This window comes from Bufo gargarizans, chromosome 1, assembly GCF_014858855.1.
Source record: "Bufo gargarizans isolate SCDJY-AF-19 chromosome 1, ASM1485885v1, whole genome shotgun sequence".
In the NCBI taxonomy this organism is placed as follows: Eukaryota; Metazoa; Chordata; class Amphibia; order Anura; family Bufonidae; genus Bufo; species Bufo gargarizans.
This window is the reverse complement of record NC_058080.1, coordinates 78,263,757-78,291,097: the sequence shown is the minus strand read 5'-3', so window position 1 is coordinate 78,291,097 and position 27,341 is coordinate 78,263,757. Positions and strand designations below refer to the sequence as shown.

Here is a 27,341-nt window from a genome sequence, read left to right as displayed (position 1 = left end):
AGAAGCTATGAGCCTCCTAGGTCTTCTCTCGTCCTGCATCACGTCCGTCCCATGGATCCTCAGAGCTTGGAACAGACGACAGGCCTCCTTGGATCAGAAGGTCCTGATCCCTCTGGCAGTAAAAACCTCCCTAGATTGGTGGAAAAACACAAGCAATCTGTCCTTGGGGGTCGTTTGGGAGAAAATCCCCTACATTCAGGTGCTTACAGACGCAAGCGAGAAAGGATGGGGAGCGAAAGTGGGAGACCGTTGGTGTCAAGGTTCCTGGACCCCAACTATCCGCTCTCAGTCCTCCAATTTCAGGGAACTAGAAGCAGTCTGGAAAGCCCTGAAAACCGCAGAGATACTTCTGAGGGGTCAACACGTAAAGATTCTTTCAGACAACACGACGACGGTGGCGTACCTATCTCACCAGGGAGGCACGAGATCGGAGAAACTGATGTCTATCACAAAGAAGATTTTCAACTGGGCAGAATCCCACGTGAATTCCATCTCCGCAATCCACTTAAAAGGGATACTGAACGTGGAAGCGGACTATCTCAGTCGCAGTCGATAGACCAGACAGAATGGTCCTTGAATCCAGAAGTGTTCCAGCTACTGGCAGAAAGATGGGGCACTCCACAGGTGGATCTGTTCGCATCCAAAAGAAACGCAAAGGTACCGACGTTCTGTACGTTAAACCCACGGGACTATCCCTGGGCGTTGGATGCGCTCACAATTCGTTGGGACTGGGATCTCAGTTATGCGTTCCCACCATTGCCTCTACTTCCCAGGATAATCCAGAAACTCTACCTAGAAGATACGACACTAATCCTGATAGCTCCCTATTGGCCGAAGAGAAGCTGGTTCCCTGCTCTAAGGAATCTATCAGTAGAGGACCCATGGCCTCTTCCTGCCAGGAGGGACCTGCTTCACCAAGGCCCAATACTACACCCAAACCCAAGCTTCCTCAAGTTGTCAGCTTAGATCCTGAGGTCCAGAAGTTGAGGTCACAGGGGCTTTCGGACCAAGTGATAACTACCCTTAAAGCGAGTAGGAAGAAAGTTACCTTCTCAATTTATCTAAAAATTTGGAAGAGATTCTGTACATGGATGGGGAACCCGGCCCCAAACTTAGAGCCGCCCAATTTCTTGAAAATCTTGGACTTCCTCCAGCAGGGACTTGAACTAGGTCTCAGACCCTCTACCCTAAAGGTACAGGTCTCGGCACTAGCCTGCTTCTTTGATCGAGATATAGCCAGTCATCACTGGATCAGGAGATTCATGAAAGCTGCCTCCCGTCTACGCCCCTCTCTAAAATCTAGGATCCCCAGCTGGGACCTTAACGTGGTACTCACTGGCTTAACTCTCGCTCCATTTGAACCCCTATTTGATTGTTCCATCAAACATCTGTCGTTTAAAACTGCTTTCTTGGTGGCCATCACGTCCGCAAGAAGGATAGGCGAGATCCAAGCATTATCGATACAGGAACCCTATCTCCGTATCACCGATGATAGGATTATTCTTAAATTGGATCCGGGTTTCTTGCCTAAGGTAGTATCGGATTTCCACCGTAACCAGGAGATAGTCTTACCCTCCTTTTGCAATAATCCCTCTAACGATAGGGAATCTAACTTCCACTCTCTAGACGTAAGACGCTCTGTCTTACGGTATCTTGAAGTGTCAAAAGGTTTCTGTAGATCCAATAACCTGTTTGTCCTCTTCTCGGGGAAGAATAAGGGTCTAAAAGCCTCCAGATCCTCTCTAGCACGGTGGATAAAAGACTCCATTTCCATTTCTTACGAGTCCCAAGACCTGTCTTGCCCCTCAAATTTAAGAGCTCACTCTACCCGGGCCATGTCCTCCTCCCAGGCAGAACGGGCCGGAGCTTCCCTTGAAGACATTTGTAAAGCCGCTACGTGGTCTAACATCCACACCTTTACAAAACACTATAGGTTAGACCTATCTAGCTCAGACTTGTCTTTTGGACGGAAAGTCCTTCAGGCGGTCGTCCCCCCCTAAGCTATAATTTTTTATATCTCCTTGTAGCCGTCGTGGTGATGAAGTGGAAAGCCGGAATTAGACTTACCGGTAATTCAATTTCCACGAGATCACCACGACGGCACATATATTCCCTACCCTTTTGCGTTACCTGGGAGGTTATGAAGGAATACCCTCTTGGTTTATTATGTTTTGTTCTCACCACTTTTTTCTGTCTCTGTAATTTTGGACACACTGGTGCTGGTGGTGGGAGGGGGGGATTTAAACCCTCTCTCTGTTCCTGCCCCTACAGAGGTCAGGGGTCAATCTCCTTGTAGCCGTCGTGGTGATCTCGTGGAAATTGAATTACCGGTAAGTCTAATTCCGGCTTTTCTATTTTCAACGTTTATTGGCCAGAGAAAGTACCACAGCATTGCTGCATTTTTCTCCCCGGCCAAAAATCCTGAACACTTGCCACATTGAAATGTATTAAAGCCGGATTCGGCCCGAAGTGTTCCGGCAAAACGGATCCAGCATTAATTTCCATTGAAATGTATTAGTGCATTAAAATTGCCACATTGACTGATCGGTTCTTCTAGTCCACGCATGCGCAGACACCCATTCTCCTTCATTGGAAGAAGGAGAATGGGTGTCATCAGATGAGTCTTCTGAGGACGAGGCCGCAGGTAATCCACTGTTTTTCATGTTGAGAACACTAACTCCCTAGTCAAGGTGGTTAGAGCTACCATGGGGTTGGATGATCAGAAGCCTCAGCAGTCAGTCCTGGACTCTGTTTGAAGGGTTGTCCCAGGAAAAGAAAGTGTTTGACGTGCATAAAAACATTCAAGTAGTAATTGCCAGAGAGTGGTAAGAACCTGATAGGACGTTTTTTGGTCCTTCTTCTTTGGAGCGGTAGTATCCGTTTGATGAAGAGATCTCCACTCCTTGAGATAGGGCCCCAAAGCTGGATGCTCCAGTGGTGAAAATGTCCAGAAAAGCCACACTACCCGTTGAAGATATGGATTTACTTAGGGGCCCAATGGACAAGAGAGCAGAAGTTTATTTAAAATAGAACTGGGAAGCCCCTGCGGTGGCTTTTAAACCTGCTATTGCTGCTACGTTTGTTGCTAGGTCCCTAAAAGTGTGGATCGGGGAGTTAGAGGCTCGCATTAAGGGGGCTACCCCTAGGGAGCAGTAACTTTCTTCCTTCCCTACCATAAATAATGCCTTGGATTTTTTTAGCCGACGCTTCTGCGGACTTCTTAAAAAGGAACATGTCACCGGGATTTTGTGTATAGAGCTGAGGACATGGGTTGCTAGATGGCCGCTAGTACATCCGCAATACCCAGTCCCCATAGCTCTGTGTGCTTTTATTGTGTAAAAAAAAAAAAAAAACGATTTGATACATATGGAAATTAACATCAAGCTCATCAAGAGTGTGCAAAGCAGTAATCCAAGCAAAAGGTGGCTACTTTGAAGAACCTAGAATATTACATATTTTCAGTTGTCACACTTTTTTGTTATGTATATAATTCCACATGTGTTAATTCATAGTTTTGATGCCTTCAGTGTGAATCTACAATTTTCATAGTCATGAAAATAAAGAAAACACTTTGAATGAGAAGATGTGTCCAAACTTTTGGTCTGTACTGTAAACCAGAGAGAGTGGTCCCTTGATCAGGGGGTATTCAATCAGGTTGCAGCGTTATGGGGGATTCTGGAAATAGATCTTTGCCACCAGGTCAAACAGAAAAGTAGAGGTCTTTTCCCTATCTCCAGGAGAGCATCTGAGAGCAGTGGACACACTGGCCCAATCGTGGCAGCAGGGCCTTCTTTATGCCCCCCCCCCCCCCCCCTAAAGTTGTTACCAAGGGTTCTCAGGAAAATCAGAGAGGATAACTATGGTGATAGTTATAGCTCCTTTTTGGCCTGGATGGGTGTGGTTTTCCTGGCTCCGCAAGATGTCAAGAGACCTCATGGGTGCTTCCAGAATCTCAGGAGCTTCTGTCTCGGGGTCCAATCTTTCACCCAGAGGTGAAAAATCTGCACCTGACTGCCTGGTTGTTGAAAGGGGGGATTTTAAAGAAAAGAGGTCTCTAAGGATGTAGTTAACACTCTGTTGGCCCGTCGGAAGAAGGTCACTTCTGATATCTGAGAGTTTGGAGAGCCTTTTTCAGATTTGCCATTAGACCTGTGGATGTGCTAGAAGTTCCTGACATCCCACTTGTATTAGATTTTCTACAAGAGGGTTGGAAGCAGAAACTTAGGCCTCACACTTTCCAAATTTCAGCTTTAAGCGCTTTGTTTGAGTTTAAGTTAGCAGAACATCCTTGGGTTAAGAGGTTTGTGACAGCAGTGTCTAAGTTATCTCCGGTCTGTAAAAATAGAGTTCCTCCATGGGATTTAAATTTGGTCCTCTACACTCACTTCAGACCCCTTCGAGTCTATTGATAAGATCTTCCCGAAGATGCTCTCCCTTAAAGGGAACTTGTCACCTGGATTTTGGGTATAGAGCGGAGGACATTTGTTGCTAGATGGCCGCTAGCACATCCGCAATATCCAGTCCCCATAGCTCTGTGTGCCTTTATTGTGTAAAAAAAAACTATTTGATACATATGCAAATTAACCTGAGAAGTCCTGTCCCTGAGATGAGTTGGGCACAAGACTCCTCTCACACCCGGCTGGCACCCCCTATAGAAATGCCTATTCAGCTGCGGACAAGAATAGGACATGTTCTATCTTTTGCGGAGCTGCAAACCGGAAGTTCTGGGCTGCGCTCCGGAAATGCTGAAGCGGAGAGCACATAGTTTTGCGGAACGGCTGGGGACCCTTTTGCGGAAGTGTGAATGGACCCTAAGAGATCCTCCTGACCTCTGTTGCTTTTATTTCAGGGAGCATAGAAGGGATCTGCAGCTTCTTCTCAGACTATTGCTAGGTGGATTAGACAAGCCATTTCCTCAGGGTTTGGGGCTCACTCTATGAGATCAGTCTCCACTTCACTGGCAGAGAGAGCTTCAGCTTCTATAGAACAGATTTGTAAGGCGGCTCCCTTACTTTTATTTTATGCACTTAAGACTTCAGATACCTTCTAATGATGGTCTTACCTTTGGCCATAAGGTGCTTCAGGCTGTGGTCCCACTCTAGATGGGGTTTCTTGCCGGTTCTCCAGGGGTGCTGTCATAGGCAAAAGACAGCACCTGATTAATTCCCATCTCCCCAAAATATATATATATAAACAAATGTATAATGTTTAGGTTAAGATATTATCTTTCTTAGTTCGTGAAAAAGGACTGGCGGTAGAGGGATTGATCCCTCTTTTAAAAAGCGGTTCTGTTTCCTGTCCTGAGGCGGTCTCTCCAGGGGTGCGGTCATAGGCTCAAAGAAAACAGATTACCGCTAAGTGTAATCCAATATTTTCGCCCTGTCAGATGTACCTGCCCATAAGACGCACCTAGGTATTAGAGGAGGGAGATTAGAATATATATTTTTTTTTAATGAGACTTCAGATCAGACCCCCAATGTTAGGACTCATGCACACGACCGTATGTATTTTGCGGTCCGCAAAAAATACGGATGCCGTCAATGTGCATTCCTTATTGCGCGGAATGGAGCAGCTGGGCCCTAATAGAACATTCCTATCCTTGTGCATAATGCCACACAGGTTGTATTGATACATTGGAAGCCTGGCATTAACTGTTGCTGGGCTTCCACTGTAAGGCCTAGTTCACTCTTTAGTGATTGTGAGCCAAAACCAGGTGCAGGTCTAAAATCCACCTGGTTTCAGATAACATTCACTGATGGAAATTGGTGACCAAGTCACTGAAGTGTGAACCAGGCCTAAAGGTAGGGATTGGGAGAACTCCAGTTCCAGCCGCGTAACTCCCTAGATGCCAAGGTGAATAGCAACTAGCGAATGACTTAGACTGTGCCAAAGGCTCAACCTGATAGACGACCCCCGCTCACCCTTACAATGATGGGCTATAATGCATTGGTATTTGAGATGTACCGGTGTATTATAAAAACACTGACCCCTAGTGGGACTAAGTGAAATTTAGAAAAAAAAGTGGTTAAAAAAAGGGCAACACATATATATGGTATTGCGCTGGGTTTGACACAACCCATATAATAAAGATAACATGGTTTTTAAACGACCCCGTTTTTTTTTTTTCTCCCAAAAAAAATACTCCTTGTCAAACGTTTTGGCTACATAGACTAGACGGGCTGTACTGATACAGCGCTCTGGACCAAAGATTCCCATACGTAGAAATATATATGACTTCTTGTAAATAGTAAAGTTGCTCGCTCGTACAGATGTCCATGGCACTTGTACAGGAGTTAATGCATTCTCTGCCCAAGAGCAATGTTAAAAAAAAAATAAATGGTTTTTTTTCCCTTATTATACCCCCCTCCCCCCCTCCCCCCAAAAAAAAATTAATTAAAAATAAGTCTCATGTACCCCAAAGTGATGCCAGTAAAAACGACATCTTTGTGCAAAAAAAATAACATTAATGGAAAAATGCATGTTTTTGTTCTGGGTATGAGATGTGCTTTTGTGTAAAGCAGTAAAAAAACACACACAACCAAACGTATTTGTAGTCTTGTCGCCATTTGCGCCTAGACCTCTGCCGCTTTCACATTACTGACATGGCACGCTGCTGTCAGCGCGTGCCATGTTTTTCTCAACAGCACAGGGGAAAAGGAGGCAGCCCCTCCCCCCTGTACTGCTGCTGCTGCCACCAATTGGCTGATAGCCCCTCCCCACCTCCTCCCTGCTATGGCCACTGCGCCACCAATGAATATCGTTTATGCTTAATACAAACGCAGGCTGCGCTGTGATCCGCTGCTATTAACCCCCCAGGTGCGGCATCTGAGGGGTTAATAGCGATGGATCGCAGCGTGCAGTCATAGAGGCTGGGTGCCGGGTGTGGGATATGTCCGGCAGGGCAGCCTGCGTTTGTATTAAGCATAAACGATATTCATTGGTGGTGCAGTGCACCAAACCCCCCCCCCCCCCCCCCCCCCTATTGGTGGTGCAGGGTGAATGGACAAGGGATGAAAAGATCCTAGGTTCTAGCCCCTAAGGGGGAAATGGGTATTAAATAAAAGGTTAAAAAAACAAAACATAATTAACAATATTAAAGGTTCTATCATCACAGTTTCACCATTTTAACCCTTCACATAGCTTTCTAGCAGCATTACAGTTGATAAAAACGTTACCTTTATAAGCAATCGTGGACTTATAAAACTGTCAAAAATCATCTTAGTAGGATATGCAAATGAGGGCTCGCAAGTGCCCAGGGGCGGCGTCAACCTCGTTGGTGCCTAGGCAGCTCTGCCTTATCGTCGCTTCCCCCCGCTTAGTCTTTCCCTCTGCCCGCCCATCTTCTTACTACTTCTTTTACTGAGATCCCGTGCCTGCGCGCTGAGTCGGCCGGCGCATGCGCTCTGCGATATCCATTCCTGGTACGGCATCACAGTAAGTAATGCGAATGCGCCAGCTAACTTTGTCCGTTAGCCTGCGCATTAAATACTGTGATGCAGTACCAGGAATGGACATCGCAGTGCGCATGCGCCGGCCGACAGACTCGGCAAGCAGGCGCGGGATCTTGGTGAGAGAAGTAAGAAGATGGGCGAGCAGGGGGAAGCGACGACAAGGCAGAGCTGCCTGGGCACCTACGAGGTTGACGAGGTCCCCGTGACAACTCTAGGTAAGACGTGTGTGTTTTTTTTTTTTTTTTTGTTTTTTTTTTTGTTTTTCTTACATATAATTACGGTTTAATATAATATACCGTATTTTTCGCCGTATAAGACGCACCGGCGTATAAGACGCACCTAGGTTTTTGGGGAGGAAAATAAGAAAAAAAATATTTTTAACCAAAAGGTGTGCTGTGGGTTTGGTGGGTTTGGAACTAGGTGGTCTGTGGATGGCACTATTACTGGGGATCTGTGGATGACGGACACTGTTATGGGGGGATCTGTGGATGACGGACACTGTTATGGGGGATCTGTGGATGACGGACACTGTTATGGGGGGATCTGTAGATGACGGACACTGTTATGGGGGGATCTGTAGATGACGGACACTGTTATGGGGGGATCTGTGGATGACGGACACTTATGGGGGGATCTGTGGATGACGGACACTGTTATGGGGGGAACTGTGGATGACGGACACTGTTAGGGGGGAACTGTGGATGACAGACACTGTTATGGGGGGATCTGTGGCTTTCACTGTTACAGGGGGATCTGTGGCTGGCACTGTTACAGGGGGGGATCTGTGGATGGCACTGTTATACATGTGTCATCCACAGACCCTCCCAGCCCATAACTGTGCCATCCACAGATCCCCCGCCGCTCCTGTATACTAATATAATATGTCTTATTCAATTAATAGTTATTAAATATGCCTCTTTATTCCTAAAAGTACCTTAAATCCTAAGCGCTTCAGTACAATGCCGGCAGGCCGGGCGGCCGGCGCGGCGCGTCACTCACTGACGTCACTTGCCTGCGCCGCCTGCTTCACTCATAAACGTGACATCAGGGAGTTACGCTGCCGCCCGCCCGGCCTGCATTGTACGGATGAGCTTAGGATTTAAGGTACTATTAGGCATAAAGGGGCATATTTAATAACCATTCATTGAATATGACATATTTTATTAGTATACAGGAGCGGCGGGGCGGGGCTATAGTACAGTGACTGCACCGCCCCGCCGCTATTGCCGGCCCCAGCTCCTCCTCCCAGTCCCTCCCCGAGTCCTCGCTCTCTTTACATCGCTGCCAGCGATGTAAAACTGACTGCATTCGCCGTATAAGACGCAGGGGCATTTCTCCCCCATTTTGGGGGAAGAAAAAGTGCGTCTTATACGGCGAAAAATACGGTATTTTAAGTTTGGTGACAATTTTTTTTCATTTGGCTCCTAAATTTTTCAGGTTAGGAGCCAATGGCTCCTTGATATTTTTTTTAGTCTGGAGCCCTGACCATAATAGTACTGATTCATAGAATAAAAGAATGCTTCACAGTGAACGTTGTAAACTTCAAGTGCAGACAGCCGGATAGGTAGTCGTATTTGCTGATTATGGGCAGTATTTGCAGATGAGGGCTGATTCACACTACCGTGCTCGGTCCGGGAGACACGGGCACTTCAGCTCCGCTGACCTGAACTGGCTGCAACATAGTGATCACCGAGTGAGGTCGCGTGAATCAGGACTTGGGCCCAGTTGGCCTAGATGTTGGGTACCAGAGATTTGAGTTAGGCTACAGGCACACGACTGTATGTGTTTTGCGGTCCGCAAATTGTGGATCCGCCAAAAAAATAAACGCATGGCATCCGTATGCCATCCATTTATTTTTCTTTTTTTGGCGAATCCATTGTAACAATGCCTAAAACGGACAAGAATAGGACATGTTCTATTTTTTTTGTGGGGCTACGGAACGGGCATACTGATGTGGACAGCGCACGGTGTGCTGTGTGCATTTTTTGGGGACCCATTGAAATGAATGGGTCCGCATCCTATCTGCAGAAAAAACGGAACAGACACGGAGACTATGTTCATGTGAATGTAGCCTTATGATTTTCAGCCATCCGATGGCTCCATGACTGCACCACATCTGATGGAAATAATATTAGGACATGTTCAGCATTAGAATATGCATTAGGCCTTCAGTCTGCTACTTTAAGTGATCAGATCTCATAGAAGATGTCTTTTACTAATGGTAGGTCTTTAAAGGGAACCTGTCACCAGGATTTTGGGTATAGAACGGAGGACATGGGTTGCCGACATCCGCAATACCCAGTCCCCATAGCTCTGTGTGCTTTTATTGTGTAAAAAAAACCCGATTACATATGCAAATTAACCTGAGATGAGTCCTGTATGTGAGATGAGTCAGGGACAGTTCATTTTACACTCTTAAATACCCTGCCCATGTATATGGCGAAACATGACGGGGGGCAGTAATTAGGTTTTAGATCACAGCCGACCTAGAATTAATGTGCTAGCTACTGAGTAGCTGATAGATAGCTTCACTAGTGAACGTGCCGTTATTAGAGACCAAGCTGACTATCCGAACATAAATAGAAGGCATTTAGATCACAGCCAGTGTAGCGAACTAATAGCTGCCACTACAGCCACAAAGTAGCACGACATGTTGCAATAATGTGCAAGTAGATATAGACAAAAATTAGGTAGTAGGCAGTACAGCTAGCAACAGCGCCATCACAATAGCTCAGAGAGCGAATATAGAGACATATAGTAGACAGCCATGTAAAACGCTGCCTTTCTAATATAAGCAAATACTACAAGAGAATTAACAGAAGTACAGCACAAAACTGGTCGACTGTTGAAAGTTTTAACTTAGTAGGTTAGAATTAAGATTGCACAAAATATATCTATCACTTTTAAAAGTTAAATTAAGTAAACTGAGATCAATAAAATCATAATGTACATGTTGAGCAGGCAATCAGTAGTCAACTGACTAAATGTAAATACAGAGTCAGGGACAGGACTCATCTCAGATTAATTTGCATATGGATCAAATATTTTTATTTTTTTTGCACAATAAAAGCACACAGAGCTATGGGGACTGGGTATTGCGGATGTTTCTATTAAAGGTAGGCAGACAATGTCACAGAGCAGCAGGAAATGCTAGCAGAATGCTTGGGTGTATAGGGAGAGGCATTACCGGTAGAAAGAGGGAGGTGCTCATGCCGCTCTACAGAGCACTAGTGAGACCTCATTTGGAGTATTGTGCTCAGTACTGGAGGCCATATCTCCAGAAGGATATTGATACTTTGGAGAGAGTTCAGAGAAGAGCTACTAAACTGGTACATGGATTGCAGGATAAAACTTACCAGGAAAGGTTAAAGGACCTTAAAGGGCTTCTGTCACCCCACAAAAGTAATTTTTTTTTTTTTTTGGATAGTTACATTACTTATAGCGCGATATAGGAGAATATAATCTTGTCACTTACTTTGATGCGGCCGTTTCTTTAGAAAACGAAGTTTTATAATATGTAAATCCGGTCTCTACCAGCAAGTAGGGCGTCTACTTGCTGGTAGCCGCAGCAGAAAACCGCCCCCTCGCCGTGTTGATTGACAGGGCCAGCCGTGATCTCATCCTCCGGCCGGCCCTGTCAGTATTTCAAAAATCGCGCGCCTCTGTTCATTCGGCGCAGGCGCTCTGAGATGAGGCTCGTCTCCTCAGAACTCCCTCAGTGCGCCTGCGCCGATGACGTCTTCTCTGTCATCGGCGCAGGCGCACTGAGGGAGTTCTGAGGAGACGAGCCTCCTCATCTCAGAGCGCCTGCGCCGAATGAACAGAGGCGCGCGATTTTTGAAATACTGACAGGGCCGGCCGGAGGATGAGATCACGGCTGGCCCTGTCAATCAACACGGCGAGGGGGCGGTTTTCTGCTGCGGCTACCAGCAAGTAGACGCCCTACTTGCTGGTAGAGACCGGATTTACATATTATAAAACTTCGTTTTCTAAAGAAACGGCCGCATCAAAGTAAGTGACAAGATTATATTCTCCTATATCGCGCTATAAGTAATGTAACTACCCAAAAAAAAAAAAATTACTTTTGTGGGGTGACAGAAGCCCTTTAACATGTATAGCTTGGAAGAAAGACGAGACAGAGGGGATATGATAGAAACTTTCAAATACATAAAGGGAATCAACAAGGTAAAAGAGGAGAGAATATTTAAAAGAAGAAAAACTGCTACAAGAGGACATAGTTTTAAATTAGAGGGGCAAAGGTTTAAAAGTAATATCAGGAAGTATTACTTTACTGAGAGAGTAGTGGATGCATGGAATAGCCTTCCTGCAGAAGTGGTAGCTGCAAATACAGTGGAGGAGTTTAAGCATGCATGGGATAGGCATAAGGCCTGCCTTCATATAAGATAGGGCCAAGGGCTATCCATAGTATTCAGTATATTGGGCAGACTAGATGGGCCAAATGGTTCTTATCTGTCGACACATTCTATGTGCTAGTGGCCATCTAGCAACCCATGTCCTCAGCTCTATACACAAAATCCTGGAGACAGGTTCCTTTTAAAGTGATCCGGTCATTGACTACTAGCTGAATCTTTCACCAAAAACTTCAAGCAGGAGCAGCAGCTAGTTGCTGAGTCCCAATGGTGCTTCTGCTAAGTTCTGTATCTGGGAGGATCATAGCGGAGCTGTAAGTGGGGGGAATCTGGAGGTCACTCACAGAGAAGATGCATCTTCAGCTGGCCATTCATATGAAATTGCAGTTGTTTGGATTACTCTACAAACCTATGTGTTTCACTGGGGAGAGGGAAGCCTCTGGCAATGGCTGATTTTAGACTTCTACCTAACTTTGATGTCTTTCTCCCAGTCATGCTTTGCTCCTCTTCTGAAAATCCAGCTTCTGCTGACGTCACTTTTGCAGCTCAGGAGGGAGGCAGTGCTGTTTACTGGGCGAGAACTATTTCCCCCCCCATGGGGTATGCGCAGGTGTTTGCATATGCTCCAGGGAGGGGAATTGTTCTGTCCAAAGCACCTTTCCCGTCCTGGGCTGTGATGGTGACAACTCGTCTATAGCTCAGGCCACAAACCGATGGAATCTGCATTTTCAGAAGAGTGACCGTGCTTCTGATCCACACAACTTTGAGATGGTAAGTATATTGCAGACTTATTTTTTTACAGGCGAGTTATGTGTAAGTAAAGTGAGTTTGCAGGGCCAGCTGGATCTCAGAAGACTCATTTAAGTGGCATTGCTTATCTCTTGCGTGATTCTTCACTTGGTGTTAACCTGTACAAGCTTTTAATCTCGTCTAATATCTCTGAAATTTTAGGAAGGACCGGGATCGCGATAGAGATGACCGCTCAAAGGACCGAGATCGTGACAGAGACCGTGATCGCGAGCGGGATAGAGACAAAGATAAAGAATCTCGTAGTACGGCGAACACTCCATTTATCTCAGCTGGTGGAGTACAGGCCGTGAAGCCGGCAGCACTTCCCCAAGGCGTCAATCCATTTACCAACTTACCCCACACACCACGGTACTATGAAATCCTGAAGAAGCGTCTGCTGTTGCCTGTCTGGGAGTACAAGGAACGTTTTACAGATATTCTCATAAGGAACCAGTCTTTTGTCTTGGTGGGAGAGACGGGTTCTGGAAAAACTACACAGGTAAGAGTCCTTGACTCCTAGCTATGCAGTCTCATGACTGTTCTTGGTAACATAAAGAGTGTGCTAAACTCCTGCACTGTTATATTGTAGATCCCTCAGTGGTGTGTAGAATACATGAGGTCGTTACCTGGTCCCAAGAGAGCCGTTGCCTGTACCCAGCCCAGAAGAGTGGCTGCCATGAGCGTGGCTCAGAGAGTTGCCGATGAAATGGATGTTATGCTTGGCCAAGAGGTTGGCTACTCTATTCGATTTGAAGACTGCAGCAGTGCGAAAACAACTCTGAAGTAAGTACAGTCTTAACACTGAAACCTTCCACTTCATTTCAGGGGATACTGACTACCTAGTGTTGTTTGACTGGGAATGCCACCTTGGTCCCTTATAGGGAGTTGCTTTATGCAACACCTCTAGTCAGAGGACTGCTTCTTTGTGGTTTTATGTCACAGATATCCTGCGGAAATGTTCGTCAACCCCATTAGAATGTATGGAATGGTCCCAGAAATGTTCACTGCAAATCTGTCACATGTGAACATGCCCTAGCAGAGTTGTCAGATGGCCCTTGTATTCATCGTGGACTGTATTAATTTTCCGTTAAATTTAGTATTCATCACCTATCCAGTGGATAAGAAAGGAAGAAAAGCCAGACAGGTGGGCAATCAGTCCGCGATGTGTCCTCAGTGCCCATATGTTCCCAGGACGTGGGCCTTATCCAGAGTAATCCAAAATTGTGAAAATCCAGCACCGATGTAAAAATGTATTTCTTCATTTAAAAAAAGGGCAACACGAAATGGTCCCAATAATCTGTGGCGGTCAGTGCAGGATGTGTCATCCGTGCACACAATGGGCTCTGCCTGTGATACAATTAACAAACACAACAGGCTAACTTAATTACTCACAGGCAGAAAACACTCATTTTTACCAAAACACAGAAAACACCTCAAAACCCCACATATCCCCATAAATTATACATCCCTGGATGGCTCTGATCTGGACAGAAGACAATATATCCAAAAATCTTAGTAGGGTTTCCCGAATTCCATGGAAGTCACATTTAACCGACTGCAAGCATGGCTTTCCTGCCCAAAACAGTTCCACAGATTTAGGCCCCATGCACACGGCCGTTGTTCAGGGCCGTGTGCGGGCCGTGGAACCGCGGCCTGGATCCCTTCCTGTGAGCTGGAGCGCACGGCGTCACTGGTTGCTATGACGCCGTGCGCCCCCTGCTGCCGGCACAGTACAGTAATACACTGGTATAGATCATACCAGTGTATTACTGTATTGCGGCGGCAGCAGGGAGCGCACGGCGTCATAGCAACCAGTGACGCCGTGCGCTCCAGCTCACAGGAAGGGATCCAGGCCGCGGTTCCACGGCCCGCACACGGCCCTGAACAACGGCCGTGTGCATGGGGCCTTAGGCTGTGTGGGCCGGTCTACTTTCTCCTTCAAAGCATGTACAAATTGCATGACCGTATCCGTTTGTGCATACTTTCATTGAAAGCGTCTTGTTTGGTAAATCCCATTTGCCGAACCACATAGGAAAAAGACACAAACAAGCGTTTTTACTGAGGGGTAACAAGGTTTTATTATATGGGCCATAATCCTGAGGCAAAAGGCTGACCAACAAGCCCCTCCAAAACCCAGTGGTGAGGTTATTTTTGCCACAGAGGAGAAAACCCCTCTATTCCTGGCTGTGTGTGACAACATCCTATTCTTGAGGGCAGGTCCCAGAGTTGGCATATCCTGTAGATATGCTACAGCAGGGACCGGCACTCCAGCTGTGGTGAAACTACAACTCCCAGCATGCACACTTGCTTAGCTGTTTTCAGAACTCCCATAGAAGTGAATGGAGCATATTGTGAGTTGTAGTTTCACAACATCTGGAGTGCTGAAGGTTGCTGACCCCTGTGCTACAGTCTAAATATCCAGTTCGGGGAATAATCTTTTAAGTTGATTTTTGTATCGCTTAAATAAAAAAAGTTCTAATGAGCAAAGAGGGTGTAGTGTGGAGTTCGCAGGCTTTGTAACATTGCCACTGATTGATTTTCTTGTTTCTGGCTCTTTGGAATACTGAGCAATTAAGTTTGTTTTGCATGTTTTCTAGCCATTTTCTAATTTTTTGCTGCGTTTAGTTCAGCGGCAGCTAGCATAACAACTTGTATTGGCTCTATTTCAGTAAGAACAGCTTATTAGAGCTTACTGTTTAGTACCGTTTTTGTGCGCTGACAGCAGGTAATAAGGCTGCTTTGTGCAGTCTCTATAATTATGTTAATTAATAATTACACCCCTAGCTGTAAGGTGTAATCTCGCTAGTGAGGAATATGGAACTACAAATGTTTTCTTGTGTATTTAATGTTTGGAAATTGAATTTTAAAGGCAATGTGTCATCAATAAATAAGTTACTGTTTAAATTTGATTTTTTTTTCCCATGTCACTGTCTGTATTTAACATAAATGTATATGATCCTGCAAATGTTACACTTGCCAGCAGGCTTGTTCTGTACAGATAACTTTTCAGTAGCCATTATCCCCACAGGCAGAATTAATGACACATTAAGTAACACCTCTGTATAGATAATACAGAATCCACCATTCACAATAGATGATATCCCAGCTATCACTCCCTCCTGACCTCTGCACAGGTCACAGAGCATGCCTAGAAAAATCTCCCATAGAAGGCAATAGGGTCAGCTCCTGTCCATATATCTATAGCTCATGTATCTGCTCCCAAAAGGCAGGACGTCTACGAGGGGTTGTCACTTTAGCAAATAGCACTTATGTACAGGAAGTTAATACAAGGCACTTACTAATGTATTGTTATCCATATTGTCTCCTTTACTGGTTTGATTCATTTTTCCATCCCATTATACTAGGGTTGTTTCGGGTATTGAATTTTCTGGTTTGCAGTCTCTCCCTCCTCCCTGTGCCGCTGCCACCGATGGGAACGAAGATAAGAGGGGAGAGCGCACTGTGCCACCAATTATAACTAACGTTTAATACATTACAAATACAGCCGACCTCTGACAGGGCGCGGTGTCCGCTGCAATTAACCCCTCAGGTGCCGCACCTAAGGGGTTAATTGCAGCTGATCGCAGCTCCCTTAATTGTTAATTATCAATTATCATTGGTGGTGCAGTGTGCCGCGGCCCCCCCCCAGTATTAAAAACATTGGTGGCAGTGGCCACAGAGTCCCCTCACCTCCTCTCATTGGCGGCAGTGGCAGCTTCTGATCAGAGCCCCAGCTGTGTGATCCTGGGGCTCCAATCGGTTACCATGGCAGCCAGGACGCTACTGAAGCCCTGGCTGCCATAGTAATTTCCCTGCTGCTGTGTGCAGTATGCACAGGGCAGCAGGGAGAGTGTGAAGTCCTATTCACCCTAATAGATAATAGGACAAGGGATGAAAAGATCCCAGGATCTAGCCCCTAAGGGGGAAAATGGTTATTAAATAAAAAGTAAAAAAATAAAATAAAAAAACACACCAAAATATTAAGTATAAATCACTCCTGTTCCCAATTTTACATATAAAATTAATAAACATATTACCATGTCCGAAAAGTCCAAACTATTAGCCTATTTTAAAAAATCTCCTATGCGGTGAGTGCCGTAACAGAAAAAATAAAAACCGTGCTATTTTCCTTTTTTGTCACCTTGTCTCCCCAAAAAAATAGGATCGGACTATTCGATTATGGGCCGGACGTTCCATAAAATGTGGAATGCACTCTGCTTTTTTTGGCATTTTATTTTTTTGGCATGGTATCGAAACAGAATCAAAATTTTGGTATCGAAACAACCCTACATTATACACTGTTTTTTTTCCATGGTTACCGCCACCCTGCAGTCCCTCACTGGTGGTGGTGCTTGCACATTATAGAGAAAAGCACCAACCTGTGTGCGCTCTTACGGTCCAGGCCACCAGACAGGCTGGTGCTTTTGCCTATCCTACACAAGCACTGCCACTGTTGCAGGGTGGTCGTAACCATGGAAACGAGCAGTGTATAATGTGATGGAAAAATGAATCCAGCCAGCAAAGTAGGCAATAGGGATAATACATACATTAGTAAGTGCCTTCAATTAACATGATAAATGCCATTTGCTGAGGTGAATCATATTTTAAAGGGAATCTGTCACTTAGTTTTACCCTATAGAGCAGCCGACATGCACGGATAGATCTCCGCTAGCATGTCCGCAATATACTTGTCCCATATATCTGGTTTTATTTTGCTTAAAAAATTATTTTATTGATATGTAAATTAACCAATTAAGGTGCCCAAGGCGTAGTTAGTTATGGTTAAGGAGCCCAGCACTGCCTGCATCCAGGAATCTCCTCCTTGCTCACGAAGTTACAGTGCCGTAATCTCGCGATGCGCAAGCTGGCGCATGCGCAGTGTCGGCAGAGTGTTTGTTCCCTTTGCTGGCATCAGCTTCAGTGAATGAACTGCGCATCGCGAGATTACGGCACTGTAACTTTGTGAGCAAGGAGGAGGTTCCTGGATGCAGGTGGTGCTGGGCACCTTAACCGTAAGTAACCACGCCTTGGGCACCTTACTTGGCTAATTTATATATCTATAAAATCATTTTACTCCCCCCATTATCTTAAAACTTACTACGAGTCAATTTCCACTATTGAAATTGCCCCTGATGCTTGCCCCGTGGCCACACCTATATGGGGTAGGTAACTAGCTGTAATAGAATGTACAATAAATTGGAGCTATGCTGAATGTATCTCTCTCTCTGTAGGTACATGACTGATGGTATGTTACTCCGAGAGGCAATGAACGACCCCTTGTTGGAGCGCTATGGTGTAGTCATACTTGACGAAGCCCATGAAAGAACTTTAGCTACAGATATTTTAATGGGTGTTTTAAAAGAGGTTGTTCGACAAAGGAATGATTTAAAGGTAAGCAGATCTTATTGCTGTCTTTCGTGCTGTTCTGGGGTCCATGTTTTTGGTGTCCATCGCTGATGGCTTTCAGGGTGGTCATAGCCATAGAAATGAGCAGTATATAATGTGATGGGGGCAGGCCCTAGCCACTTTGAGAACCCTTGCTTCCCCTGCTCCTTCTGCCAGCCCCTTCATCTCCTTGTTGGTAAATGGGGACAGGTTTCTGCATACTCATTTCACATGGCTCTATCAGTCAATGAGAGAGGAGCTCGCAGAGGAAGGGGTGGAGCAAATAAGTACAGACTGGCTTAGGCCCGCCCTCGGTGAACTTAATTGCTCATTTGCATATGACCGTAAAATACCTTTTCTACAGAATGAAGCAACAGAATGCTATCTGAATAGTATCGTTGCATTCAGCGGAGGCGTTGTGACCGGATTAACAGTGAATTTGCTCGCTTTAAATGACTGTGTGATTTACCAATTTCTCCATGCTGTTTCTGGTTTAGTTTTTGTTTTCATTCGTCCAATTTCTTTCCACAGGTTATAGTCATGAGCGCCACTCTTGATGCAGGAAAGTTTCAAGTTTACTTCGATAGCTGTCCTCTCCTCACTATTCCTGGTCGCACACATCCTGTAGAAATCTTTTACACTCCGGAGCCCGAGAGAGACTATCTAGAAGCAGCCATTCGTACAGTCATTCAGATTCATATGTGTGAAGAGGAGGAGGGAGATCTTCTGCTCTTCCTTACCGGCCAAGAGGTTTGTGTCACCAACTTACAGCTATTTATTATTGTGCTGGTAGCCTTTTCCCTCCTGATGGTATATCACTCATACAAGCCTTCAGTTCTTCATCCTCAGAAGCTGCAGTGTTAACTGGATTTCCTTGCACAGCGACACTCCCAGCCACCTGTTGTTAAAGGGAATCTGTCATCAGGTTTTAGCATATTAAGCTGTTACCATTGCAATGTACAATAAACTACCTTCTTTCCAGCAAGGGTCTTCTTTTTTTTTAATGTTATCATTTAGATTAAAAAAGCGATTTTTCGGTTATGCTAATGAACCTTCAAGGAGGCCAGAGGGGCGTTATTCCTCTCCTTTAGAGCCCAGTAACGCCCCCCTGCAGTGCCCAGACAGCCTTAATTTTAAGCCCAAGCATGCCGCCTCAAAATAAATTTCCTCCCACAGCCGAGCTGAACGGCGCAGCCCCCTCCGCTACGTCATATATTATATTCAACATACGAACTTTGCTTCATCCTTTCTTGCGCATGAAATCTCACGCAGCCGCAGTATCGACAACAGCCTCAATAGTGTCACTGGGCATACGCCGGGCCCAGTGACATAATCGGAGCGCTCTTGCCTCAGGAGCCGCTGGAGTCGGCAATACTGCGGCTGCGCAAGATTTCATGCACAAGAAAGGATGAAGCAAGGTTCATCTGTTGAATATATATGATGTAGCAGAGGGGGCGGCGCAGTTCAGCTCAGCTGTGGGAGGAAGTGTATTTAAGGAGGCGTGCTGGGCACTGCAGGGGGGGCGTTACTGGGCTCTAGAGGAGAGGAATAACACCCCTCTGGGCACCTTGAAGGTTCATTATAACTGAAAAATTGCTTTTTAAAATCTAAATGACAACATGAAAAAAAAAAGACCCTTGCTGTAAAGAAAGTAGTTTATTGTACATTGCAATGGTAACTGCTTAATATGCTAAAACCTGATGACCGATTCCCTTTAAGGAGAACTGACAGAAGGAAATCTGTTGGGTAACATGGAGGCCATAGCATAACATGGGACTATCCCTTTAAAGGCTATGTACACCTTTTTGGAGGCAATTTTTGATTGCATTTTACTCATTTTTTTTTTGGCTAAAATCATTTTCAATTGGCCTTTATTAAAAATATTGAGACATTCTGTCACAATGGGTTAACAGTTTTTTTCTTGCTGTGTGACTGGTACTTTCAGTTGTGCCTCTAAGCCTGATCTCTAAACCACTAGGAGGTCATAAACACTTATTGAAGCCCCGTTCTTATCTGAAAGATAAGGACTGAGCTTTAAAGGGACACTGTCAGGCCTTCTGAGCATAATTAGCTCTTTATATGCCCCCCCCTAGGTCTTATAATAAGTTTCCAATTCATATAAGTATTATCCCTGTGCGCATTGTAAAACGTTAAAAATCTTTATAATCACCTGTCCTTTCTGCCCAAGGGGCGTTCTTTGTGCCGCATTTGTACCCAGCCGCGTCCCAACTGCCGGATCCTTAGACACACCCATCTCATTAGTATTCACTTGGCGCAATGTGATCCCGGCGAGTGAGGGTGCCGGGCGCATGCGCAGGATCTCCGAATGTCGGGGACAGGAAAATACCGCCCAGCGAAGTGAATACTAATGAGATGGGCGTGTTAATTATAATGTGAGAGAGCAGAGAAAAGGAGTCCGTCTGCTCCCCAGATGATGGGAAAAGACAGAGAATCCACAGGCAGCTACAAGAGGATCTAAGCTCTTTACACAAAAAGGCCTCCCTATTTTTAATTAAAAAAACAATAGAAAAAATGATTTGGCTCTAAAGATGTACAATGCAATAATAAAAAACAATTGCCCCCAAAGGTGTACATAGCCTTGAGGGTACATCAAGCACGATCAGATTATTCATTGACCACCCTTTGCAGCTAAAACGGCTTCCTCTCTTCTGGGAAGGTTTTCTATAAATTTTTTGTGTGGACAAAAATTGCCACAGACATTCATCCAGAACAGCATTAGTAAGGTCAGATACAAATGGTTAAGGGGCCTGGCTCACAGTCTGTGTTCTAGTCCATCCCATAGGTATTCAAGGTTGAGGTCAGGACTCTTTGCAGTTCAGTTGTTCTTCCAAGGCAAACTCGCCAAACCATGGCTTTTTGGACCTTTGTGTACTAGGGCAGAGTCGTGCTGAAACAGAAGAGCATACATTTGTCCAAAGTGTCTTGGTTTGGTGAAGCAGTAAGATTTCCCTTCACTGGAACTAAGGCTTCTAGGCCAACTCCTGAAAAACAACCCCACAGCATTATTCCTCAACCACCAGACTTTACAGTTGATGCAATTCAGTCAGACAGGTAACATTCACCAAACCCAGACTTGTCCATCAGGCCAGCAGATAGAGAAATGTGATTCTTCACTTCAAGGAGAACGTTTCCTCTGCTCCAGAGTCCAGTGCTTGGCCTTGTGCTCAATGATGTAAGGCTTGGAACCCATGCATTGAAGTTCCTGGTGCACAGTTTTGTGCTGATGTCAGAGGAGGTTTGGACTCTGCTGTTAAGTCAGAGCATTGATGTTCCTGAGCACTGGGCCACCCTGCTCTGTAACTTCTGGTCTACACAAAGTTGCTGTGGTTCCTATTCGCTTCCACTTTGCAATAATCCCTCTCACAGCTGGTGCTGGAATCCTGAGAGAATTTTCCTCAACTGACTAACATTGGTGACATCCTGTTACAGTGCCATGATCAAATTCAGTGAGCTCTTCACACCGAGCCATTCCTTCACAAATGCCTGGATTTTATACACCTTTGACAATGGGACTTGAATAAAACCCCCCGAATTCAATGATTCAGAGTTTCCCTAATACTTTCCTCCATACAGTGTATCTTGTTTTAATGTGTAAGGCTTCATTCACATCACTGTTCAGCCTTTCCGTTCTCCTGCTCCATTTAGGAGCAGGATAACGGAAAGGCACATAACTGATGCCAAACTGAGCCCTTAGGACCCCATAGACTATAATGGGGTCCGTTATGTTTCCGCTTAGAAGATGATTTTGAAGCAGAGACAAAAGTTCTGCATGCACAACTTCTGTCTCCGCTCAAAAATCATCTTCTGAGTGGAAACATAACGGACCCCATTATAGTCTATGATGTCCTAAGGGCTGAGATCTGACTGCTGGGGCCTGGCGTGGATGGAGTGGTAATTTGCATGTGTGGCCGATATGACACTGGTCACTCAATCTGATACACCTTTCACCTATGCTGTGGATAGGTTATAAATGATTTTCATGGGGTAACCTCTTAAAAGGTGTCTGCCATAACAGATTACCTATATACCTCCCTTATTCATTGTTCCTTTTGTTGTTCAGAGATCGGTACATTAGTATTCCTTGCAGCTTTTCATTATTGTTCTAATTGTGGTCCTTTGGCTGCTTTGTGACTTTGTGCGGCCGGCTCCACTGTTGGGCTGTAACCTAAGCTGACCGCCTAGAGAGCATTGAGTTTAGAGCGGAAACTCAGAAAAATGTTAATATTTTGCAAAAGTTCATTTATTTCAGTAATGCAGCTTAAAAGGTGAACCTTATGAGAGAGACTCATTACATGGAAAGCGAGATATTTCAAGCCTTTTGTTATAATTTGGATGATTATGGCCTATAGCTTATGAAACCCCAAATTGACAATCTCAGAAAATTTTAATATTGTGAAAAGGTTCAATATTCTAGGCTCAAAGTATCACACTCTAGTCAGCTAATTAGTCCATACTAGCGTACCTGAGCCTTTACATGGTCTCTGTCTGGTTCCGTAGGAATCACAATCATGGGAAAGACTGTGCAGAAAACCATCACTGACACCCTCCATAAGGAGGGAAAGCCTCAAAAGGTATTTGCAAAAGCAGTTAGATGTTCCGAAAGTGCTGTATCAAAGCACAATAATAGAAAGTTGTGTGGAAGGAAAAGGTGCACAAGCAGCAGGGATGACCGCAGTCTGGAGCGGATTGTCAGGAAAAGGCCATTCAAAAGTGTTGGGGACTTTCACAATGAGTGGACTGAGGCTGGAGTTACTGCATCAAGAGCCACCAACACACAGACGGATCCTGGACATTGGCTTCAAATGTCGTATTCCTCTTGTCAAGCCTCTCCTGAACAACATTGTCAGAAGCGTCTTACCTGGGCTAAAGAAAGAAGAACTGGTCTTTAGCTCAGTGGTCCAAAGTCATCTTTTCTGATGAGAGCAACTTTTGCATCTCATTTGGAAACTAAGGACCCAGAGTCTGGAGGAAGAATGGAGAGGCACACAATGAAAGATGCTTGACATCCAGTGTGAAGTTTCCACAGTCTGTGATTTGGGGAGCCATGTCATCTGCTGGTGTTGGTCCACTGTGTTTCATTAAGTCCAGAGTCGACTCGGCAGTCTACCAGGTGATTTTGGAGAACTTCATGCTTTATTCCACAGACCAGCTTTATGGAGATGGTGACTTCATTTCCAGCTGGACTTGGCACCTGCCCACACTGCCAAAAGTACCAATACCCGGTTCAATGACCATGGGATTACTGTGCTTGATTGGCCAGAAAACTCGCCTGACCTGAACTCCATAGAGACTCTATGGGGCATTGCCAAGAGAAAGATCACATGAGGCCAAACAATGCAGAAGAGCTGAAGACTGCTATTGAAGCCTCCTGGTCTTCCATAACACCTCAGCAGTGCCACAGCCTGATGGCATCCATGCCACGCCGTATTGAGGGGCCCAAACCAAGTACTGAATACATATGCATAATTATACTCTTCAGAGGTCCTACATTTTTCTATTTAACACCCTTTTTTTAAATTGATTTCATGTAATATTATAATTTTCAGAGATTGTGTCTTTGGGGTTTCTTAAGCAGTAAACCATAATCCAAATTATAACAAAGGCTTAAAATATCTCGCTTTGCATGTAATGAGTCTCTCATGTATTAGTTCAACCTTTTTAAGTTGCATTACTGAAATAAATAAACTTTTGCATGATATTCTTATTTTTCGAGTTTCACCTGTACATGCCACATGACCGCTGTTTCTGAATTAATTTTCCCCTTTCTATGTTTCATTTTTGTCCTTTAGGAAATTGATGAAGCGTGCAAAAGGATAAAAAGAGAAATTGATGACTTGGGACCTGAAGTTGGGGATATAAAGATCATCCCTCTATATTCTACCCTTCCACCCCAGCAACAGCAGAGAATATTTGAACCCCCTCCACCCAAGAAACCCAGTGGTGCAATAGGAAGGAAAGTGAGTATAAGAGCAGAGAGAACAAGAACGGGGATCACCCCAAGATTGGCACATGGCAATGATCCACTGGCTCACTAAAGGGTGGGGGAAGGGGTAGGGACGTGTCTCCTGTAAACTGCCACACCAGTCCAGGTTCATGGGACTGACAGACAGCCGAGCACAGTACAACAGTTTGATGTCTCTTTCACAGGGCGATGGTCACTATTTGTTAGGCTACTTTCATATTAGCGGCAGCCTTCTCCAGAAGGCTGTTACAGCGGGTGGACAGCCTGGCGCTTCCGTGCTGCCACTAGTTCACTTGTGCCGCCGGAGGGCAGCTCCAGCCCTATTGACTATAATGGGGGCAGGCCGGAGGTCTGGCAGAGAGGCGGCTGGAATAAAACTACGGGGTCACGGCAACACAGATCCGGCAGGCTGTTCACCCGCCGGAGAAGGCTGCTGCTAGTGTGAAAGTATCCCTAGATGCTCTCTCCTCTCTTGTAAGTGAGGGAGCCTTCGCTATTTAGTCCATATGCCCAAATAGGGTTAATATGTTGTGAATGTCTTTGTAAGACAGCTCCCGTAAAAGTAGGAGTGGTGAGGTCAACATGATGAACCATATTAAACCAGGCATATTGTCTGGTAGGGTTGATGCTAATAAATCGAGCTGAAACTACATCTTCTTCCAGACCACACCCACTCGTCACTTTATAAGATTGATGGGCAGTGACAGGTCGTATCTCCATTTGCAACAAATGCAGGTGTAAACTTAGTAAATGTGGGCAAATTACTTAAAAATAAAAAAAATCTGTGAAAAAGAAAAACCTGCACAATGTGGTAACTGAATATGTATGGAAGTAACATTGGCAATCTGTTTTCCATGATTTTCTAAGTTTCCTCTTGTCACTTTTTAGGTTGTGGTATCCACTAACATCGCTGAGACCTCATTAACCATTGATGGTGTTGTATTTGTGATCGATCCTGGATTTGCTAAGCAAAAGGTACATTGACCTTTTTATCACTGATGTAGGAAATTGTAGTTGCTGTGACTTTCACTTTGATATCGTTATGGAATGTGTTAATGTGGCTCTTATGTGCATGAATAGGTGTACAACCCTCGAATTCGGGTAGAGTCTCTTCTGGTTACTGCTATCAGCAAGGCTTCCGCACAGCAAAGAGCAGGTCGTGCTGGTCGTACCAGGCCCGGCAAATGCTTCAGACTTTACACAGAGAAGGCGTATAAAACAGAAATGCAGGTAGGTTGTGTTTTTTATTTCCCTTTTTTACAGGGGTTGAAATCTGCAAGTAACACAGGAGCTAATTAAAAACTGTAGTGGGTGAAGATATTATCCTTAATGGCCTATTCTCGTCTCCCCTTTTTATTTCTTTTGTGCCCCAATCGCGTTTCTAGCCCTCTTTCCATCTCCATAGTAATTTAATTTCCCCATGTGTCAGTATTCATTGCGTGGTCCTGCTGCTCGTTCCCTGGCTTTTCTTGCTTAGTGTGTAGTATGAGACAATGACTTCATGTATCCAGCAAGTGGCACTGTCATAGAAATGACTGCTCTGCTTACTACAGTGTGTCCCCCAATGCTGCAATTTATAAGCATCACATCCACTCAGCTTAAAGGGAGTCTGTCACCGGCATTTCACTTTTTTAACCCTTCCCACAGCTCCCTAGCATGCTTAGTTAATAAAAACGTTACCTCTGGCATCAATCCTGGACTTATAGAACCATCAAAAACTATCTTTATAAGGCTACTTTCACACTAGCGTTTGGGGCTCCGCTTGTGAGTTCCGTTCAAAGGCTCTCGCAAGCGGCCCCGAACGCTTCCGTCCAGCCCTAATGCATGGATGCGGATCCGCTCAGAATGCATCAGTCTGGCAGCGTTTGGCCTCCGCTCCGCTCAGCAGGCGGACACCTGAACGCTGCTTGCAGCGTTTGGGTGTTTGCCTGGCCGTGCGGAGGCAAACGGATCCGTCCAGACTTACAATGTAAGTCAATGGGGACGGATCCGTTTGAATTTTCAAACGGATCCGTCCCCCATTGACTTTCAATGTAAAGTCTGGACGGATCCGTCTGAGGCTACTTTGACACTTAAATTTTTTTTTACAAAATAATGCAGACGGATCCGTTCTGAACGCAAGTGTGAAAGTAGCCTTAGATATGCAAATAAGGGCTCGCAAGTGCCCAGGGGCGGCGTTACTCTCTTAGGTGCCCTGCTAGCTCAGCCTTTTTTATTGCTTCCCCCCGCCCCTTCCTACCCTCCGCCCACCCATCCTTTCCCTCTGACTGCCTTTCTACTAACTTGTTGTTCTGCCGATATCCCGCGCCTGTGCACTCATTCCTTTGGCCTGCGCATGCGCACTGCGATGCCCATTCCTTGATGGTTCTATAAGTTCAGGATTGATGCCAGAGGTAACGTTTTTGTTAACTGTAAGCATGCTAGGGAGCTGTGGGAAGGGTTAAAAAAGTGAAATGCTGGTGACAGACTCCCTTTAATTAATGAAGGACCTGGAATACATGGCATCCGATATTTCATAACCCTGGATCCTTTAAACTGTGGGAAAAGGGTTATTACACTCCTGTGAGCACCGCGGCTTTCTCCATGCTTACCACACACAGCGCTGTACATTGTGTAGCGTGCTGTGCTTGGTATTGCAGCTCAGTCTCATTCACAAGCACTAAGATACTGATGACCTATCTTGAGGAATCCTGGAAAACCCCTTTAAAGGGTATTCCCAACTTTTCGCCGATGGCTCAGTAGCTGCTTTATATGAAAGCGTAAGTATGAAAAGATGCTGAGTTTTCTACATGACATAATTTGCCCATACCTAACCCCCCAAAGTAAGCAATTGAGAGTTGATTCCTTATGGCTACTGGACGTGTCCTTGTAGTTTTTCCTGGCGGTTGAGCATGCACAGTATTGTGGTAAGTGCTAGGTTTCCCTGTCCCCGTTGCACAGGGTGAGCATGCTCCGTGAGCTGCATTTTAATTGCATTGTCAGAGCACCTCCAGCTGTGGGGACATAACTATTATATGAGAAGCAGCTGGGCTGGGCATCCATCTCTAGTGGCTGGTGGGGCAGACATCAATGTTTTTTTATTGACAGCATAATAAAAATAATTGTTTGTACCATAGTTTGTCTCCTGTGCACCGCTCTCATGGTCCCTAAATTGCTGAGGACCTTTGAGAGGAGAGTCTGTGTCAGCAGTGCACAGGAAGCAGAGGTGCTGGGAGACAGTGAGTGGTGCTTCTGTGAGCTGTAGTTCCAGAGTTAGGACCTGCACTCACATGGTATGAGGAGAGGGACGGCAGAAAAGGGTTAAAATACTTTGAGATTCTCTTCTAAGTAAGTTTACTTTACCATGGAGTAGTCTGTTTACAA

General features: G+C 45.2%; 1 protein-coding gene across 1 annotated transcript in view; it reads left to right on the top strand.

The window, feature by feature from the left end:
- Positions 1–27,341, top strand: part of DHX15 (DEAH-box helicase 15) — a 57,954-nt gene that overhangs the window by 5,872 nt on the left and 24,741 nt on the right. Inside the window, exons 2-8 of the mRNA XM_044296490.1 lie at positions 12,773–13,109; positions 13,200–13,393; positions 17,842–18,001; positions 18,527–18,745; positions 23,806–23,973; positions 24,867–24,953; positions 25,059–25,208. Of these exons, the coding sequence (XP_044152425.1) occupies positions 12,773–13,109; positions 13,200–13,393; positions 17,842–18,001; positions 18,527–18,745; positions 23,806–23,973; positions 24,867–24,953; positions 25,059–25,208 (1,315 nt within the window). The remainder of the gene's footprint in view (positions 1–12,772; positions 13,110–13,199; positions 13,394–17,841; positions 18,002–18,526; positions 18,746–23,805; positions 23,974–24,866; positions 24,954–25,058; positions 25,209–27,341) is intronic.